The sequence below is a fragment of the Tachypleus tridentatus genome, chromosome 9, assembly GCF_004210375.1.
Source record: "Tachypleus tridentatus isolate NWPU-2018 chromosome 9, ASM421037v1, whole genome shotgun sequence".
In the NCBI taxonomy this organism is placed as follows: domain Eukaryota; kingdom Metazoa; phylum Arthropoda; class Merostomata; order Xiphosura; family Limulidae; genus Tachypleus; species Tachypleus tridentatus.
Window position 1 is genome coordinate 71,487,078 of NC_134833.1, and position 16,643 is coordinate 71,503,720.

At 31.9% G+C, this 16,643-nt stretch overlaps 1 protein-coding gene across 1 annotated transcript in view; it reads right to left on the bottom strand.

The window, feature by feature from the left end:
• Positions 1-916: 916 nt before the first annotated feature.
• The window catches only part of LOC143227399 (uncharacterized), a 28,531-nt gene continuing 12,804 nt past the window's right edge, over positions 917-16,643 (bottom strand). Inside the window, exons 3-7 of the mRNA XM_076458851.1 lie at positions 7,828-8,223; positions 7,034-7,153; positions 4,958-5,106; positions 4,388-4,568; positions 917-2,708 (exon numbers count right to left, since the gene is read on the bottom strand). Coding sequence (XP_076314966.1) covers positions 1,405-2,708; positions 4,388-4,568; positions 4,958-5,106; positions 7,034-7,153; positions 7,828-8,223 — 2,150 coding nt within the window. The 3' untranslated portion in view covers positions 917-1,404. The remainder of the gene's footprint in view (positions 2,709-4,387; positions 4,569-4,957; positions 5,107-7,033; positions 7,154-7,827; positions 8,224-16,643) is intronic.

Below are 16,643 nucleotides of genomic sequence, written 5' to 3' on the forward strand. Positions count from 1 at the left end.
TTGTGTATATGAATCTTGTTGGTAAATATCATAAATTTCATAGATATTAACATTCAATTAACTTTCCAAATATTAATTCAGCTCAGTTTCAGTTTATTTGAAATTGTAATATGCAACATAATAAACTGAATTCTCATCCAGGATAAATTATAGTACATAACGTAATATTGCATATTAAAATTCTATTTTATGTAGCTAAATTTTGACTTTTTTTGAAACTAAGGTAGTGATGTCTTGGAACTCAATATATGGGGTTAACAGAAGTTTCAGAAGAAATCTGAGCTTATACTGAATTATCTATTGACTTGCTAGTAACCAAGTCTAAAGAGTCTCCATATTTAATATACTTCTACCTGTTTCATGACACGATGCAATATTGTTTAATATACATTGGGCAGGATATTTTAATAATTGTTTCCCGCCACTGGTAAGTCTGGCGCTAAAAAACAGAATTCGATACCTGTAGAGGAAACAACACAAATAGTTGATTGTATAGTTTTGTGTTTAACAAAAAACAGCTTTAATTGTTTGTTTGTTTTTAAATTTCGAGCAAAGGTACACGAGGGCTATTTGCGCTAGTCATCCCTAATTTAGCAGTGTAAGACTATAGGGAAGTTAGCTAGTCATCACCACCCACCGCCAACTCTTGGACTACTTTTTTACCAACGAATAGTGGGATTGACCGTCACATTACAACGCCCTCACGGCTGAAAGGGCGAGCATACCGGCCAACAGCTTTAATAACTTCGCAGTAAACAGTGCAGTGTTCGTTACTGTTAGTAAACTGTAAATTTTAGCAAATACCACTTGCAACAAAAAGTTAAAATTAAGAAAAATAGAATACGTCGTTCAAAACAATAGGGAAAAAAATTAAAAAATTATGCATTTGATAAAAATATATAAAAGAAAAGTCAAGCAAGATGTAAAACTGTTTATTAAAGATATAATAATATTTCTACAAAAGTAAGTGTTATTATTGTTAAAATAATCAAGCTGAAAAACAAAAATTCAAATTAATAATACCCGATCTTCATTCTGAAGTCATGTTTTCTATTGATTAATAACTTTAAAATACTTAGCTTGCATCATTTTATACATAAATTCTAGCTTTAGGGCGTGTTTATTCATATGTTATTCATATTAAAATATAAATATTCGTAATTTATATATTCTTCATATGATACATATAATTAGAAAACGGACATGATTTTAATGATTTTTTCATAATGTTCAAAAACAGTAAAATAAATAACTGTCAAAACAAACACGTAAATAATAAAATATGGACACAGATAATTTTCTGCTTTCTAGATTGGTCGTTTGTTGTTATTTGTGAGACCGTGTTAATAATTCCTGTAATAACATACCCAGTACTACGGTCAGTTGTCGTTTTAGAAACAAATACTAGCAAGGGTTTTGTGTGTAACGAAGCTGGAACCCACTTGCTCTCCATCGTCTACGTATCAGATTTAAGCGACATATCCTTTTGCATGGGTTACTTTGTTTCGCTTCGCAGTCGCAATCACAACCAAAGTTCTTCTTTGGGTTACAGATACTAGGGCATTCTCTCCAGCAGTGACGTTTGCAGTTTCTCCTACACAGTCCACGACGAAACCCGTTCGGAAGACGACGACAAAATCTGTCACAACGGCCACTGCATAGCCATGTACATTTATTCTTGCAATTCCTTTTGTTTAACGGTTTATCATCATGTTTACATCTTTTGTTACATTTTCCCCGACATTTATTTTTACATTTGCTGTTTTTCTCTTTGCATTCATTTATTTGAGACTTACAATGATGTCCTTTTATTTCTCTACTTTCTCCATTGCCTCTTCCCTTATCACTTCTGTCTCTGGAGCATACCACTTTCCTTCTACAGTCTTTTATGCAATCGTCAGTGCAGTCGTCATAGCAGTCGTAATTACATTTAAACTTTTCGTTGGATTTTAAAAGCAAGATGTCATCAAAGTAGTTTTTAACTTTGTTCTTACAGTTTGTCTGACATTTGGAGTCACAGATGATACGACAGTTGTTACACTTGTCATCTGTTTTCTCACCTTCACAATCTTCTTCACATTTGCCATCACAGGCACTGCTACATGATCCTAAGCACTCAAACTTTTCATCTGCTTTGTCGTAAAGTAATAAAAGAGATTCATCTTCAATTTGAAGTTCAGTAATTTGAGAATCAGGGTCTTCTTCGTCAAGATAATCATCGTAATAATCCACAGTCTCTCCTTCTGTGTTATAATAATCAAAATCATTGTAATATCTTGTAGAGTCTTCTTCATGTAGAAAATAATTATAGTCATAACTTTCAATTCCATTTTGGTCATCTGTAAAGTCATTTACGAATACATTCACTCTGGATTCTATCAACTCGTTTAGTGTAGTATGGTTATCAACAAGAGACAACTGTTTTTCTAGCAAACTGTATGCTAGGTCTTCATCTGCATTTTCAAAACTTTCTTCGGCTGAATAATCAAAATCTGTGTAATGCTGGTTTTCCCATGCCATTGCTCTGGCTTTTGTTTGCCTTTCCAATTCAATAGGATTTCCAGATCTATTATTATTTGTTGGGAAATCTTTTAGGTTGCGTCCAGAAACATATCTATCATAGACGCCATAACGTAAAGGACCAACACCGCCTTCTCCTACTAATAGATCAGAACTCACAAATGCCAAGAGAAAGGGCGAGATTTTTGCTGAAATAAAAATCGAAAATTAAGCAAGTGTAAAGTATTTAGTAGAAACAATATATATTGGCTAAGAGTGCAAATAATACTTTTAAATTCCTTTTCTCATCAAACATACACTCTAGTAGAGGGAATGCTAATGTTAGCTTAACTTCATTTCTTCATCAGACTATAGGTTTCCAAGCCTGATGGTTATATCAAGCAATGAATAGAGCTCTAAATACAAACATATTAGAATTAACATTTTCGTTTTGAGTTCACTTACTGATATTATAATTTACAGTTTAGGTAAGATTAATATTTAGAATACGTGCAATGTTTCAATCATTTGTGTGATCATTATAAAGTGAGTTATACAAGTTTTACACTTATTATGTCTTTTAATAAAATAGATTATTTATTCTGTGCATATACTAAAACAGACGCATGTTTTAGTACTGTGACATTCTCTTCAGAAAAAAATTGTTTGTTTTATTCATATGCTTATGGACTTGGAAAGGATTTTTGGCGTTCTCTAACCTGATCGTCAAGGTGTAAATTTTACAGTGTGTCTTTATGTAAATTGTTTGTGTTGAAGAAATTTTGTCTGTTCATCTTTACAACTATAGCGACAAAAAAGGTTATAACTGTACCGTGTAGAGTTTGTTAAGGTTTGTTATTTAACCAATAAAATATAGGCATATCTTATTGTTCATTTGTTTAAAAGAATCATCTGTCCTTGGTAAAGAGTAACTGAAGAGTTGGTGGTGGGTAGTGATGACCACCTGCCTTCCTTCTAGTGTTACACTGCTAAATTAAGGACGACTAGCGCAGATAGCCTTTTGTAGCTTTGCGAAAAGTCAAAACAAATAAACATATTAATAAATATTAAACTATGTTAAAAGTTAAATTCTCGTTCACAGAGACTACATTATGGAAAATTTAGATAACGTTAGGTTCTTGATAGCTAATTGTCACATTTAGTCTAGTTAGCTTGGCGGAATGACTAATTACACAGACTTGCGAATTTAAATTTCATAGAAGTTGTTCTGGTTTTAATAACGAACCCTGACGTAATTCGGTTACTTAGATTTTGAAAATAATATTATTTTTTAATCACGTAGGGATTTCTTTATAACAAATCGGAAAGAGATAAAATAAACTTATTCAGATCAAATTATTATTTCGTTTACCACAATGAACATTTTTATTATTTTTTTATTAACAAAATACAAAAAACCTGAAGAAAAGTGAGGAACGTTGATGTCAAACGTTATGTATCTTCATTCATACTGATTTGTTTTGTGAAATTTACGTTTTCTGGTCTCAAAATTACGTGTTGTGGTCTTTCTTTTATGTAATGCGTTATGACGTTTTATGAAAAATCAGAACGCGATAGACAAAAATGGATATTAATTTCAGATTCAACGTAGAGGAATTATTATACAACATGTAAAAGACAATAAAACCACCGCAGGCCTCTGTTATTAAATAAAAGTGTGCAAGTTGGAAATTCTGTAGAAATTTAGGTGGATTATTTGGGTGAAGCGGTTCCATATTTGTGGCATAATTTTAATTTTAATACCTATTCCATAACAATGTAACAACGTTAATGGATATAAGTTAATATAAAATATTTATAAATTTGCTCTTTTAAGCCTATTTTGAATTAAAAATCGCACTGATGAAGATATAAAAATTGATGTTACCTGTAACAAAACCTGTTCTCGATAGCCCTCGTCCACAAAACCTGTCTCCAATATTTCCTAAAGCCCTGCTTCCCACAGATCCTGTAGGAATAAACAAGTAAGCCTGTCTACAACACTGCGATCCTACCCTTGCCTTGTGACCCGGGCCTATGTTGAAACCATTGCGACCTTCTGCTTGATACTAACCACGAGAAATGAATATAAGTTGAAATATGCTATGAAATACACATAAAAATAAATGAACTTATTCAAATTGTTTCTTTTATTTTTAATTTAACAATGTTAATTATGTTTCAAAATATGTCATTAATGTGACTTGGATATCATTCATGGTTACAAAAATGTATCTATTAAAGAGCGCCAGACTTACATTACATTACATTAAATTTCATACAAATATTGTTGTTAGAATATATATATGTACATATAATTTTGCCCTTTATCTTATCAGTTTAACGTAATAAAAACAATATTCCAACCATAACCATACAACAGTACAGAAAGGCTACAGCATTGCGTAAAAATAATTGTTGAAATTATGACACATGTATATATAATTGGGGTACTTACTGTTATAGAGCATCTACCTAATTCGCGACGAATACAGATACTGTAAAAAATGTTATTCAAGAAATGCACTCCACTGGGATTTTCATTGAAATTAAAGCTTTTGATTACATTGGTTGCGCCAGTGTAATACTGTAGACAGCCAGGAGGCGCTAAAAAAAAAGAGAAGCACATATGAGTTTATTATAAATGACGAAATACATGTAAAATGATTATTATTTCTCAAAATTTGACGAGTTTTCATCTTAATTCATGATTCCAACATGAATAGAGATGCGTGGCAAGGATCATATAAAAGTCCGTATAAATTAAGTTGAAGTTGATTAGGTTTTGCTATCATGTTTCCTTTATTTTCTATACTTATAACAAATTTGATCTAATTCAACCAAACATAAATGAGAAGCTATTAGTTGTTACTCATCAATTTCATTAAGGTTTTGATCTCATGAAATGGTTTTATAAAAACTTATGAACGATTACAAAGGCATACACAAATTAGATAAAATATTACACTTTATTTACTCAGTCGATGATATGAGATGAACAGGCAATTATAAAAATCAATCAATGCATTTGTATTAAAATACGTTTGTGTTTTAACTCAAAGCAATCAGCTCTCTGTCTGCTGAGACCTAAACGCGATCTCTAACTTCATAAGCACCTAATATGTCTGCTAAGCCACTTTTAGATTATCTGCAACTACTATATAAAGATCTTTTGATTTTTAATCGAAGGGTTTCACCAACTTATCAAGAATCCTTAAAATATTATTTAATGTATTTAGAGTTAAGTATTTAATTTGATAAAATCACTGACTTATTCGGTTACTATTATTTTCAGCACGCTTGAGTGTAAGGTTTGAATATACAGAGAGAACCTGATGTCTTCAATTGCGCTAATGACCAACACATGTTGATGTAACCATCAAGGTAACACTTTGAAGCTTTAATACATTCATAACTGAACTAGAGTGTTACTGTTAGAACAAGTAACAACGGCTGGTAAATATCTATCCACATCCTGCAAAGTAGTTACATGGACATATAACAGACAGTACGATTATACATGGAGAGATAACTGCATATTGAGGATGTTTTTTTTTTCCAAAACAATGAAATATATATATAATATGAGGTGTAAATTATTTAGTAAATACCAAAATAGATAAAAGAATTACTTACTAAACTACTACAAAAGACCACTTGTCTCTAAGACATTACATCTATATATACTCATCGAAAACAATTTTCAGGATCACTGTTTGTTTGTTTTGAATTTCGCGCAAAGCTACTCGAGGGCTATCTGTGATAGCCGTCCTTAATTTAGCAGTGTAAGACTAGAGGGAAGGCAGCTATTCACAACCACCCACCGTCAACACTTTTACCAACGAATAGTAGGATTGACTGCGACATTATAAAGCTCCCACGGCTGAAAGGGCAAACATGTTTGGTGTGACGGGAATTCGAACCCGTGATCCTTGGATTGCGAGTCGAGTACCTTAACCACCTGGCCATTATGGGCCGCACAGAATGGAAATAGCCCTCTGTTCAGCTTTATACAGTAGAAACAACAGCAACAAGTATTAAAATAGCAATACTAATTTAAGTATAAATCGTATGGAAATACAAAATCATTTGCATTTTGTTATATAATTAGTTTTTATAATTATTAAGAAGAAACATAATATTACTGATAATCAACGATAGTTATAAAGACATTAAAATAAATTATGTTTTAATTAATTCTCTGCTGTGCACAGAATGGTTTGTTTTCGAATTTCGCGCACATCTACATGAGGGCTATCTGCACTAGCCGTATCTAATTTAACAATGTAAAACTGGAGGGAAGACAACTAGTCATAACCACCCACCGCCAACTCGTGAATTACTCTGTTACCAACGCATAAGGGAAATGACCGTCACATTATAATGCTCTCACGGCTAAAGAGGAAATAATTTGGTGTGACGGAGACTCGAACTCTCCGATTACGAATCGAGAGTCTTAACCACCTAGCCATACCAGGTGTACTATTATTGAATGTCGTAAAGATAAAGATACTTTATATGTGTTTTGTCATACCTGCCTCGGGTGCTTGACAAGGAATTTGCAAAACCTGTATAGCCCATTTACGAGAAAAATCTTGCTTTCCAAAGTGGAAGCTTATAAAGGCTTCATCAGCCTGGGACGTGTCAACAAACACTGAAAATAGAAAAAAAAGTGTTATACACAAAAACAAAATCACCGAAAGATGAAAGAAATAATGTGTAAAGTTTCGAGTAAAATAAGGAAGAACTATTGGTTACTTTTGAACAAATCATAATGAAAAAACATAGTTTTTATGGTAGTACAACTTACATCTTTTTATACTGAGTGAGCTTTACTAAAAGTTCAAAATTCTTAAACTCATTGCTAACTGTTCTCCAACAATTGTAAGATAGAAAAGGAAGGATACTGATCTATTTCAACACAGTTCTGTTGTGGCTTCTGATTCGCCTTGGTTGGATATTTCTACACTTACGTACTAGATTTAAGTTAGGATTTTCTCTATAAGTAAGGCAAGGTGACTTTTGGAACATGTTTCACTAAAAATATATTGTATATAAAATTAATTTCATATAGAAATTAGAAAAAAATGGGTAAAAACACAATTTTAAACAGTGTAGTAACCAAAAGAATTAGTAAAATGAGTAAAGTTATATTATGAAAATTTTTAATGCATTTTCCTACCATATTCTGTAAACAGTATCTTTTACACAGCGTATAATGTATCATAATTGCAATTGTGTGATTCCTTCCCATAGATAGTAAAAGCTGAAATTAATAAAAATTTCAAAATATTTAAAAAGTTACTAAAATAGAGTATAATCTGTTACCATGCTGATCGGAATTTTCTCCACAGAGTGTTGGAAAAGATAGTTCGCCAATTCCAGTGGACACTGTAAAAGTATCATGGACACATTTTCCTCGAAAGGGTCCAAAACGGGCAGGGGGAGCAAGAGAGAAGTGGAAGAAATCTAGCCTAAGCTGACAAATTCCAGGTTTAACAGCCACACTGACTTGGCACGATCCTGACTCTGTATGACCTTGAGGAAATTCTGGATTCCGGAAAACTGTAGCATTCTCTTTAATGATGTCATCACACGTAGCAGTGACTATAAAAGAAAAATTTTCATAGAAGTAATTTCTCACGCTAATATCGTAGAAGGAAGACCTCGAATTTAAATAAAAAGCAGGCCAGTTGTATCGTATTCGTTCTTTTATTTCATGTTCTTAAACGAGTTTTACTTGAAACTAAAAACACAATAAATAATATAGGCATTTTCGCTAAAGTAGGTTTATAATAAACAAGTTGTATATATAAAAAAATGAATACTGCTAAATATTATAAAATGTAAGGAAATTACTTTTAACTTAAGCACAACAATGTTTCCAAAATACTATAGTTAATATCATAATTTATGATAAAAAGATAATGTAAGTATTTTGCTTGTTTGCATTGTTTCAATATTAACAAGAGGTTTATTGTAATATGTTCCTATAAAAATTAATAACAATTGGCTTTATAAATAATAGCTAATGAAAAATATTTTATCTTTTTTTTTTAATTTGAATTACGACCAGTCACTCTTTATGTAATGTTTTGTTGAAGAAGAATTATCACTATTAATAATGAATTACAATACTCATAAAGAAATTCTTAAAAAACACTGGAAGCCAAAGTTAATGTAAAATATGGAACAATAAACTGTAGAAAAACAGTCCCAGTTGTTCCCGTCTAACAGCAACGTTCATTGTTTTCAATAAAAAATTATCTTTCTATTTATTTTAAAAAGTAGTTGTAACAATTGCCTTTTTTATGAAGTAAGGAGCATCGGTGGGAGTTGATGAAGCTCAGAAAGCGGCTTTTTATCAACCCTTAAAGAATTTGAAGATTACAGCACTCTAAGTCATGAGAAAATTATTGGAATGAGTGGTCACCTTTCTTGTACAAAGACTGTGGATCTTACGAGACCTCTATGACTATGAAACTTAGTAATCCGATATAAGAAAAACAGAAGTGTTCTGCCTGGGTTTTGAGAAAGTAATATAAAAGAGAAAAGTCCAACAAAAAAAGATATATTAGAATATGTGAGAGAAAACGAATAAATTGAAAAGGTGAAGGAAGAAAGTCATGTGATACCAATAAGAAACAAAACTCAATTCTAAGTTTATGTATTAGTAATTATGGTAATAAGTAGCAATTTTTTATGCTTACATTGGTTTAGGTCAATTCCTGATAGGAATAATTACAATCTAAATAACGTAGATGAATAAGGACGGAAATCGAAGTGTTAGAATAGCACGATCATAAGAAAATAGTGTAAAAGTGAGTTACAACAAGTACTAGTAAAGGTGGGATTGATCAGTTTATTGGGAATCAAAAAGAAACAATGTAAAAACAGTTTGAAGCTGGAACCATATCAAGAAAACCCAGAACGAAAATCAGCTTGATGAGGCAGAAAAGTTGGAAAATACTGTAAGCTTCCTTTTTATTTTTATCTTGCCAAGTTTGCTTTTAGTGATGAATGAGTTAATCCTGCTATTGTTAGTTATAATTATGTGCTTAATTGTTTAAGAGTAGAAAATTCTTTCTATAATGGATGAAAAATGAAAATCGCTAACAAAAAGTCAGTTTGTGAATAAATGTGTAGAATTAGATAGAGCATGTAGTCGTTATCTGAGAAAAAAAGAGATACATGAAGTTTCAACTGAGGGAGAAATCACAAGAAGTGATTTTTCTAAACTTGAGCTCAGTGAAGTTATGGTAACTGTGAGTAGTATTTGCAAAGGTTATTAATGTAACGATTTATATCTTGTTAAGATACAATTAGAAATAAAATGCTTGACAATAGAAGGTAAGAAAAATAGTTAGAGCTAGAGGGCTTAGGCAGAGAGAATTTGAATTAATGAATGGAAGGCAGGGAAAGTTTGGTGTTATGACTGGCATAAATGATATAAGCACCCAAGTATAGTTGACTAGACTTTTTAAAGTGATGGAGACTTAGTTTTTGTGATTTTCATAAAATAGTGAGAGCACAGGAATAACAGCCACAGAATATGATGAGGAAATTACTTACAACATACAACAAGATTGATAGTGCAGACGAAATAAAGTAAGATGTAATGAAAACAGATACGTTAGAGATCTATTATTTAATTTCGGATACGTATCACAAGAAGCTTGGAGCTTTAGAATAAACAGCAAATGATATATTTAAAGAAAAAGAATGCTAGTTAAATGGATAGAAGGATCTAGGTGTACTGTATTGTAGATTTAATGCTCCAGAGTAAAGTTTGACCAAATTATCAATACGCTTAGTAATATGAGTAGAAGATAGGGAGCCAGCAAATACACGTGAGACAGTGGTATTAGTGGATATATATACGTTGTAACCAGGAAACATAGTGGTTTAAAAGTAGGTAAAAATCAAGCTAGTAGAACTACTTATCACAAGCAAATAAAACTAGATCGGCTTTCCACTGTAATATATGGAGAACGTTTTGGTAGAGTGACGTTGTAAATAAAAAGAGAAGTTACAAACCACTACCAAAATGTATTTGATAAAATCGGGCATATAGCTACATTCTGTAGGCAGAATAAGAAAAGTACAAAAAGAATGGAGAATGTTGTGTGAAAACAGAGAGAAAACTTCAAGTAATATTTATAAGATGTGAAAATAAACGGGCCTGTTATGAATGAGTGAAGACCTACTAGTAATTAGAAAACTCTAGAGAGAGAAAGGTTACCAAAGGGCGATCATACGTTAAATTTAATAGGGTCTAGCACCACAGCAGCAGAGGTTTAGTATGCTGTATTACTTGGTAAAGTAACATTGAAGGTCGAGATTTTGAAGATGAAATACTTCTGGGATAATTTCCCACAAGGTTCTGCTTGGTAATATAATAGAAACTGTCGTGTTCCAAATTATACGTGAGACAGGAACATTAGCGGATTGATATTTAGTAACAGCTGTCAGGTTCAGTAGCAGTGGTAAGGTAACACAACCAAACTAGACAGATAACGAATGAGCTTAGAGGAAACTCTGAAACAGAGGTAGGAATTAGCGAATAAATAAATCATCAAATAAATGAGACAAATATTGACGAATCTTTAACTGCTGTTAGAGTAAAGATTATTGATCAAGAACAAATAAATTAATGTCATTAAAAGATGAGAGCTTAGATAATGTTTGGAGAAATTTTGGAAAAATCCATGGTAAAGGAACCGGAAGTTCCTAAACTCGGGCAAAGCATTATTACTGGCGGAAAGAAGTGTAGATAAATAGTGTTAGACTTAGAGCATGATGAAATATTTGTCAGTTGGACACTTAGACATAGCTAAAATTACAGCTAGAATCACTAAAACCACCAATGACAGGTTTTGTTTGGTGATATAGTGACTTATGTAAACAGTTGTTCAGCATGTTAGCAATGATTGATTCTGACACTAGAAATTAGAAGCAGTAGCACTAGACTCTAGTGAAAAAGAGAAAACAGCTCGAAAGTGATGGTGATATTTTCACAAGTCGGGTTTTCTGAAGACTTTTCATTAAATTTATATATTTATTATTCAATAGAAAATAATGTCAGAATTAATGAAGGCTACAGAATCATGAATGAAACTCACTGGTACTAGTTGGCTCTAAATAAATAAAATGTGTGAGAAAGCAAATGGAAAACAAAGACGACGTTAAAAGTAATTGCACAGAAAATCCTGTTTACTGAGATATGATACTTTTTTATGGTTTTTTTTACATATTACGAAGTTCATCAAGAAACAACAGGAGTTTTATTATTTGAGTTAATATGTTGTAAAGATGTTAAGCATCCATTCGACTTATTTTTAAAAAGTTGATTCGGCGGCAAAACCAAGTCAGGAAATGTGTTAGCGCATGTGATGGGTTTGAAGCGAAGGTTAGAAAATGGGCAGAAGTTCATGGCTAAAGCTGAGTGAGAATGAACAACTAAACAAAAGCTTCAGCATAATAAGAATGCTAGAAAATGAGAACTTAAGGTGAATCGGTTAATTATGATACTGGACTCAGTACCCAAACAGTTTAATAGATATCTTCTTTCCATATAATTAAGCGTGTTGGTGAAATGCCATCAGAGGTAGATGTAGGGAATAGAGAAGTACTGTGACCTACGAATCATGTAAATATACTTAATCCATGGGACACTAGAGTCGCACCAGATACTTATATATGTGTGTGGTGACTTATATACGTACTAATAGTAATAAAACTGATCAGAAAATTCTTTTAACATTCTTTTGAGCAAGCAAAGCATGTAAATATTTTTTGAAGAATTAATTCCTAAACTATATACTAGTCAGTAGTTATCAAAATGCAGAGTCCTCACACTTTAGTTATTAAGATAATCCTATGACCTCGCTGTGATAAAACCTTTTATTGAATGTAGATAAGGGACTTAAGATCCATCCTGTTGTAGTTTAAAACTGGTGTAACACAAATTAATAGAAGAGTAATAATGTGTAAACTTAATGAAAAGTAAAGCAGAAAAGGAGGGAATTTCCTAATTAATTACGCACGAGTGTATAGATAAAAGACTGTGAAGTTTTAAAGTATTACGTGATTTATGTATAAGAATATAAAGTGTGTAAAATATCTAGACAGACCATGGACGGCAAGGTGATATATGTAAATATATTATCAGCGTATATGAGTGGTGAAACAAGAAAAGTGTGATGATACGCTGGAATTTGTGAACCTGAAATAATACTGAGATTACAAAGAAACAGCCGAAATTGAATACAACCAACACTGATGTATTCAGGAAAAGGGAGAATTATGTTGCAAAGTTAGTTGTAAGAAATATCAGTTGGAGTTGATAGAAGTGAAAGAGCGGCTAGCTTTTCTTCAGTCCCTAAGGGATTAAAGACCACAACAGTTATTCCTAGTCATTATAAAATTATTGTAGTAAGCACTTATCTTCTTTCTCAGTAATTATAAAGATTACGAGACTTTCACGTTATTTAAGATGTGTTCGGCCTGGTTTCTGAGAAAGAACTATGAAAGAATGGAGTTCAACCAAAATGAAAGGTGTGAGGCAGAACGAATAAACTGAAAGGGATAAAGAGGAGAAAATAACATGCTGCTAGTAAAAATAAAACCTAGTTCTAAATCTCTACGTTATTGAGTATAATGACAAAGAGCAACCTATTTTATTTACATTGGTGTAAATAAATTCCTGATAAGAACAAACATGTCCTTAATAAGGCAGATGTATAAGAAGAGAAAGTAGAGTGAGAGAATAGCACACCCATGTCATAGTGATCTACAATAGTTTACATGTTATAATAAACTGTCAACATTTTGTCTTAAGTTATGCTATTAATAGTAGGATATTTATCAAGTTTACTTGTATGTTTATTACTTCATTTTTTTATCACTTAAGCGGGACAGCGGTAAGTCTTAACTTTAAGAACTTGCAACACCAGATTTCAAGCTTTAATTCCTCGTGGATAGTCTAATGCGGCTCTATTCTAAAAATAAATTTATATAAAGACGAAGCACCATGGGATATAGAGTTGAGCATAATTTCTTGCTATGTAATCATGATAATATATTTCATTTTTTAAGATTAAGTTGCAATTCATCTTTCGAAATAATATGTTATAAGCCTAGCCCTTGTGTCACAGAAAAATTTCAACTCGGCGAGTTATAGGCTTAGCACAAAAGGGTAGAAAAAACACAATATTTAAGTTAAGCTTTAGCAAAATTATGATTAAGGAATTTAAGGTAAATTGTTAGATTCAAATGCATAACATTTATTTAAATATGAATTCCTAAATATATTTATCAGTCTATAGCTTACTAACTTTTATAATGAAGAAAAACACAGGAAATTGCTTACAAGTACAACACTTTATTTTATTGGATACTGAAGAGGAACCTCGACAGTTTCCGCTCACTTTTCCACCTTGTTCCAGACATTTTTTTATCGATTGACAAGATCCTAATTCCCCGTGGTCGGAAACACATGGAATATCTCGATGTTGATATCTATTTCCCTTATTGCCACGTCCTCTGCCAAGCAGCCCATCAAACAAACGTGACCTGCTAAACACTAAATTATATAAAATAATTTGACACGTTAACACTTGTAGCCTGGCTCTATAATAATAATAAATGTAATAAAGAAATGTTTCTTTGTAGAATTACAAACAAAGAAACATTTCAACCTTTTCGGCTATCATTAAAATATTATCTTTTTCTTGTTATTTTGCTTGAATGATTCACATAATAACAAAGTTTGAAAGTCAACTTGTTACCGCTATCAGTGGTATTGATGTTAACAGAAACCTAAATTATTAAAAATTTTACAATAAATACATAACAGAAGTGCTTTAATATAAAAGTATTTTATGTTTAAATAATGGCGTTCGTTCGTTTACTTGGATGGCAAACACAAAACTATTCAATTTCCAATGTTTGTGCTCTGCTAATTGTGGGAACTGAAACGCAATTTTTACCCTTATAAGTCTTTTAAGACTTACCTTTTAGTCACTGGGGAGTAGGGGTTAAATAATGTTATCGAGCGTAACTTATAAAAAATTATTTTATCGAGTCTCCTAGCGGACCTATCTAATTTACTCTTTCAGGAAATCAGTTCAAGTAGAAACCCAACAGTTAAGCATTTGTGCACTTAAAACGTTAAAATCTGGGGTTCGATTCTGCTGTGCACAGAATGGTTTCTTTGTTTACGAATTTCACGCAAATCTACAAGAGGGCTATCTGCACTAACCGTCCCTAATTTGACAGTGTAAGACTAGAGGGAAGGCAACTAGTCATAACCACCCACCGCCAACTCTTGGGCTACTCTTTTACCACAGAATAGTGCGATTGACAGTCACATTATGATGCTCCCAGGGCTAAAAGGGCAAGTATGTTTGGTGTGACGGAGATTCGAACCTGCGAACCTTGGATTACGAGTCGAGTGCCTTAACCACCTGGCTATGATGGGCCGCATAGAATTATATAACATTTTATTATATAATTAGTTTTATAATTATTAAGAAGAAACATAATATTACTGATAATCAGCGATAGTTATAAAGACATTAAAATAAATTATGTTTTAATTAATTTGATTAATATTTACCGCTAAGATAAACATTACTCTATTTATTATTTATTATACATGATCATTTATTTAGGAAAAGTAATTATAACATCGTTCCTAGACTTTGACTCTTTTGTCCACTACCAAATCACAGGTTTGAGTATTTTAAGCCATAGATAGAGCCCTTATCCTTCCAGCAGTTTATTTAATTAACTCGAGTCACACAATAAAAAAAATCCCCACTTTTCGTGTTGCTCGTCCACTTTTCTTACTTTTATAGCTAGGTTATGTAATTCACCCTTGTGCATGTGTAGTCCAAAGTTATTAAGTACATTGACCTTTAAGGTGCATTCTCCTCTGAAGAATAAAACCTACATATTATGAAATAGTTTGGGACAGACATGTATATTTTAATAGGGCTTATTTTAATAATTTATAGTATAAAACATATGTAATTTTGATGCTCTATTCTTTCATTTATTTGTATGCTTATATTAAAACATATTTGAAATTATGAAAAATATCGATAACTGCTTACAATCGCTAAAACTGAAAGTTGTTTCATCCCTTTTCTGTCTTTCAGTCTCTTTTAATGTACCTTCTACAGATTCTGACAGCGCAGTCACCCAAATGACGCTTAAAATAATCCAAACGGGCAATGTCCTTGTCGGAAGATTCGAACAACACACCTGTATAAAGATATTGGACAAAACTAGAAACTATAATTATAAATATTGGCAATTATTAACCAGTCAATTAACATGTATATTATTAACATAAAGAAAATTTAACAAAAATATCATCAATATTACAATTAATTCTAATATTTGCTTTTAAGTTCCTTTATGTATTTTACTTAGAATATGAGTGGTTTTTTGTAAAATGGTCTGGCCAGTACAACAACTTGAATGTTCTAACATTGAGATACATAAAAAAATGTCTCGAAATTATATGAAGTATGGACCCCACTGACAGTGTTTGTTTGTTTTGGAATTTCGCACAAAGCTACTCGAGGGCTATCTGTGCTAGCCGTCCCTAATTTAGCAGTGTAAGACTAGAGTGAAGCAGCTAGTCATCACCACCCACCGCCAACTCTTAGGCTACTCTTTTACCAACGAAAGTAGGATTGACCGTCACATTATACACCCCCACGGCTGCGAGGGCGAGCATATTAAAACTAAATCGACAATTAAAGCTAGAAGTACTGAAGTTTCCTTAAAATAATGTTTTATCACTATTTTTATGTATATAAAATGTGACAATAATTACTTTACAGGAAATACGCCATTGTAAATATATTGTATGTGTAATTTATCTATTTGTACTTACATTTTAGAATTTTAAAGAAAGCTAGTACACATTATATATAAATTTTTACTTTTATTTATTAATTCATTTTGAAAAGTAATCAAGAAATTACGAAAACGATAAAATAAAAATTATGAAAGGCTATGCAAGTAGTTTGTTTTATTATATATAAAACGCCACGCACAATCAGTACTGTTTTATTTTATATATATAAAGTACAAGTGTTTTACAACTAGCACTCTAACGAACAAATTTA